The sequence below is a fragment of the Blennius ocellaris genome (genome assembly GCF_963422515.1).
Source record: "Blennius ocellaris genome assembly, chromosome: 11".
In the NCBI taxonomy this organism is placed as follows: Eukaryota; Metazoa; Chordata; class Actinopteri; order Blenniiformes; family Blenniidae; genus Blennius; species Blennius ocellaris.
This window is the reverse complement of record NC_137660.1, coordinates 29,754,904-29,758,874: the sequence shown is the minus strand read 5'-3', so window position 1 is coordinate 29,758,874 and position 3,971 is coordinate 29,754,904. Positions and strand designations below refer to the sequence as shown.

At 57.6% G+C, this 3,971-nt stretch overlaps 1 protein-coding gene across 1 annotated transcript in view; it reads left to right on the top strand.

Moving 5' to 3' along the window:
* exoc3l1 (exocyst complex component 3-like 1) overlaps window positions 1-3,971 on the top strand; it is a gene marked incomplete at its 5' end in the record, with an annotated part of 12,369 nt that overhangs the window by 866 nt on the left and 7,532 nt on the right. Inside the window, 12 exon segments of the mRNA XM_080504835.1 lie at window positions 455-567; window positions 569-613; window positions 1,392-1,451; window positions 1,453-1,612; window positions 1,833-2,011; window positions 2,014-2,061; window positions 2,063-2,084; window positions 2,193-2,215; window positions 2,217-2,349; window positions 2,352-2,401; window positions 2,519-2,629; window positions 2,631-2,738. Coding sequence (XP_080360961.1) covers window positions 455-567; window positions 569-613; window positions 1,392-1,451; window positions 1,453-1,612; window positions 1,833-2,011; window positions 2,014-2,061; window positions 2,063-2,084; window positions 2,193-2,215; window positions 2,217-2,349; window positions 2,352-2,401; window positions 2,519-2,629; window positions 2,631-2,738 — 1,052 coding nt within the window.

Sequence of the window (3,971 nt, the reverse complement as noted above, 5' to 3'; positions counted from 1 at the left end):
GAAAGACTCAAAAACAGCAGCAGGAAACAGAAACATGCAAAATTGAGAGCAGGAAACAACAACGACACGCAAAAAAAAACACAAACAGGAAAGGAAGAGATGAAGAAACGTGACCTTTGACCTTTGACCTTTGACCTGCCGAGCTGACAGGAGGTTTGTTTCCTCAGTGGAACTCGTCAGGTTCACGTGTTCTGCTCTCAATGACGGTTCTCATTACTGAGGATCAGCTGCTCTGTTTAGTGGGGGGGGGGGGGGCTGGGGGGGAGGGAGGGGGGGGGGGGCAGCATCCCATGACCACCTCTGACAGAGACGCTCTAAATGACTTTAACTAACAAAAGACTGACGGCTGGAAACTCCACTGTTTTATTTATGTTATTAATCTATAAGATTATAGAGCATCTTCCTCCTCTAACCTCAGATTATTTATACCATTATAATGAACCCCCCCCCCCAGAGGTGTGGCCGGAGGCTCAGCGGGCCGAGGGTCTGGCCCGTGGAGCCGCCCTGAAGTGGGCGTCGGGGGTCTTCAGTGGGCCGGAGCAGCTGGAGCGACTGGGCCACTACCGGAAAGAGGGAGAGCCAGAGGACCGCCTCCGTCCACACCCGGCTGAAGGTGGGGGCGCCGCGCTGCTGCTCCGTCTGCTGTTCCGTCTGCTGCTCCGTCTGTCTGCTCCGTCTGCAGCTCCGTCTGCTGCTCCGTCTGCATCTCTGTCTGCTCCGTCTGTCTGCTCCGTCTGCTGCTCCCATCTGCATCTCTGTCTGCTCCGTCTCTCTGCTCCGTCTGCAGCTCCGTCTGCTGCTCCATCTGCATCTCTGTCTGCTCCGTCTCTCTGCTCCGTCTGCAGCTCCGTCTGCTGCTCCATCTGCATCTCTGTCTGCTCCGTCTGTCTGCTCCCGTCTGCTGCTCCGTCTGCTGCTCCATCTGCATCTCTGTCTGCTGCTCCGTCTGCTCCGTCTCTCTGCTCCGTCTGCATCTCTGTCTGCTCCGTCTGCTGCTCCGTCTGCTGCTCCGTCTGCATCTCTGTCTGCTCCGTCTGTCTGCTCCGTCTGTCTGCTCCGTCTGCTGCTCCGTCTGCATCTCTGTCTGCTCCGTCTGTCTGCTCCGTCTGCTGCTCCGTCTGCAGCTCCGTCTTCTGCTCCGTCTGCAGCTCCGTCTGTCTGCTCCGTCTGCTGCTCCGTCTTCTGCTCCGTCTGTCTGCTCCGTCTGCTGCTCCGTCTTCTGCTCCGTCTGTCTGCTCCGTCTGCAGCTCCGTCTGTCTGCTCCGTCTGCTGCTCCGTCTGCTGCTCCGTCTGTCTGTTTTGTTCTGGGCCGGCGCGACCGCTAGTCCGGGGAATACGGTACCTGGGCGGCGGCGGAGGCAGTGACCCCAGTGACCTCTGGTGTTTTGCAGTCCATGGTGCAGTCGTACCTGGAGGGCGTGGCCTGCGGCCTGCAGCAGCTGCGCGGCGCCCCGCGCGGAGCTGCGCGGCGTCTCCGAGGCCCTGAGGCTCGCCGGCCTGGAGGCCGACGCCAACGCAGACGGCCTGAAGTCCCTGGACCGGCTGCGGGAGGCGGCCGGCGGCTACCGCCACCTGCTGGCCGCCGTCAGCAACCTGCCCAGGCTCTACGCCGGTGAGGGGGGGGCGGGGGGGGGGGGGGGGGGGGGGGGGGGGGGGGGGGGGGGCGTGTCATGGCGACACATGTCACTCCACTTGTTTCTCCTCTGAACCCCCGACCCCTGTCACTTCAGTCTACTCAAGTTACAAGTACCGTCACCAACGACCTCTGGCGTTACTCAACCTTTTACGGAGTAGATTACGCGGCGGTATCAGTAATCTATTACTTCCTGCAGTGCGCAGCATGGTGCTGGAGACGGAGCGCCTGGTGGAGTCCCGCCGGCTGCTGGAGGCCCACGTCCGCCTCGCGGACCTGGAGCGGTGGCAAGACGACATCCTGTGGCAGCTGCGGGGGGTCGTCGGGGTCACCGGGGTCACCGGGGGTCACCGGGGTCACCGGGGTCACCGGGGGGCGGGATGAGTGCAGAGGAGCAGCAGCTGGTGGAGCAGTATTTCTCTGGGGTGGGGGCAGCTGGTGGAGGCTCTGGGTGAGCAGCAGCCTGATGGTTCTGATGGGTGGAGGAGTCTCCATGTTGACCCCGCCCCCCCCTTCCCTGACTCCGCCCCCCCCCCCCCCCCCCCCCCCCCCCCCCCAGGTAAGGAGCTGTGGGCGGTGGTGAAGCAGCGCTCTGGCTCTGGCGCGGCAGAACCCCACGCCGTTCGTGTCGGCGGTGCGGATCGTGGAGCGGGAGGAGGCCCTGGACCGGGCGCTGCTGGAGGAGCGGGGGTGGGGGGGGGGGCGGGGGCGGGGCGCGGCCCGCTGCCCCCCGGGCGCCCCCGCCGCTGGAGGACCAACTTCTTCCAGGTGAGGACCGCCGCAGAGGCTCCGCCCCCTTTTTTTCCTCAGTGTTTGAGGAACGTCGCATTTTCCCCCGTTTCCATGGAGACGAAGCTGTTTTTAAAAAGCCCCCCCCCCCCCCAGGTTCTGGAGGAGGCGGTCTCTGCCCGGTTCCGCAGTGTGTCCTACCTCCACACCCGGGGTCCCGGTCTGGCCGGACACCTGGCGGCTCTGCAGCACGCCGTCATGGCCGACCCTGGACACGGTGCGCCACCTGCTGGAGGCCTGCGTCCCGACACACTACCGCCTCACCGCCGCCTACCTGAGGGCCAGCCACCGCTGTCTGCAGGCTCACCTGGCCCAGGTGGGGGGGGGGGGGGGTTATAGAGCATCTTCCTCCTCTACTCCAGGTTATAGAGCATCTTCCTCCTCTAACATCAGATTATAGAGAATCTTCGTCCTCTAACGTCAGATTATAGAGCATCTTCCTCCTCTAACACCAGATTATAGAGCATCTTCCTCCTCTAGCACCAGATTATAGAGCATCTTCCTCCTCTAATCCAGACTATAGAGCATCTTCCTCCTCTAACACCAGATTATAGAGCATCTTCCTCCTCTAATCCAGATTATAGAGGATCTTCCTCCTCTAACGTCAGATTATAGAGCATCTTCCTCCTCTAATCCAGATTATAGAGGATCTTCTCCTCTAACATCAGATTATAGAGCATATTCCTCCTGTAACACCAGATTATAGAGCATGTTCCTCCTCTAATTCCAGATTATAGAGCATCTTCCTCCTCTAACATCAGATTATAGAGCATCTTCCTCCCCGAACACCAGATTATAGAGCATCTTCCTCCTCTAACACCAGATTATAGAGCATCTTCCTCCTCTAATCCAGATTATAGAGCATATTCCTCCTCTAATCCAGATTATACAGCATCTTCCCCTCTAATCCAGATTATAGAGCATCTTCCTCCTCTGACACCAGATTATAGAGCATCTTCCTCCTCTAACACCAGATTATAGAGCATCTTCCTCCTCTAACACCAGATTATAGAGCATCTTCCTCCTCTAATCCAGATTATAGAGCATATTCCTCCTCTAATCCAGATTATAGAGCATCTTCCTCCTCTGACACCAGATTATAGAGCATCTTCCTCCTCTAATCCAGATTATAGAACATCTTCCTCCTCTAATCCAGATTATAGAGCATCTTCCTCCTCTGACACCAGAGTATAGAGCATCTTCCTCCTCTAACACCAGATTATAGAGCATCTTCCTCCTCTAACACCAGATTATAGAGCATCTTCCTCCTCTAATCCAGATTATAGAGCATCTTCCTCCCCTGACACCAGATTATAGAGCATCTTCCTCCTCTAACACCAGATTATAGAGCATCTTCCTCCTCTAACACCAGATTATAGAGCATCTTCCTCCTCTAATCCAGATTATAGAACATCTTCCTCCTCTAATCCAGATTATAGAGCATCTTCCTCCCACTGACTGACGGCTCACAGCAGCATGACAGTAATCCAGACGTGTGAACATCATCGACACACGACTTCACGTTGTACTTTCAGTACTGAAGTAATCC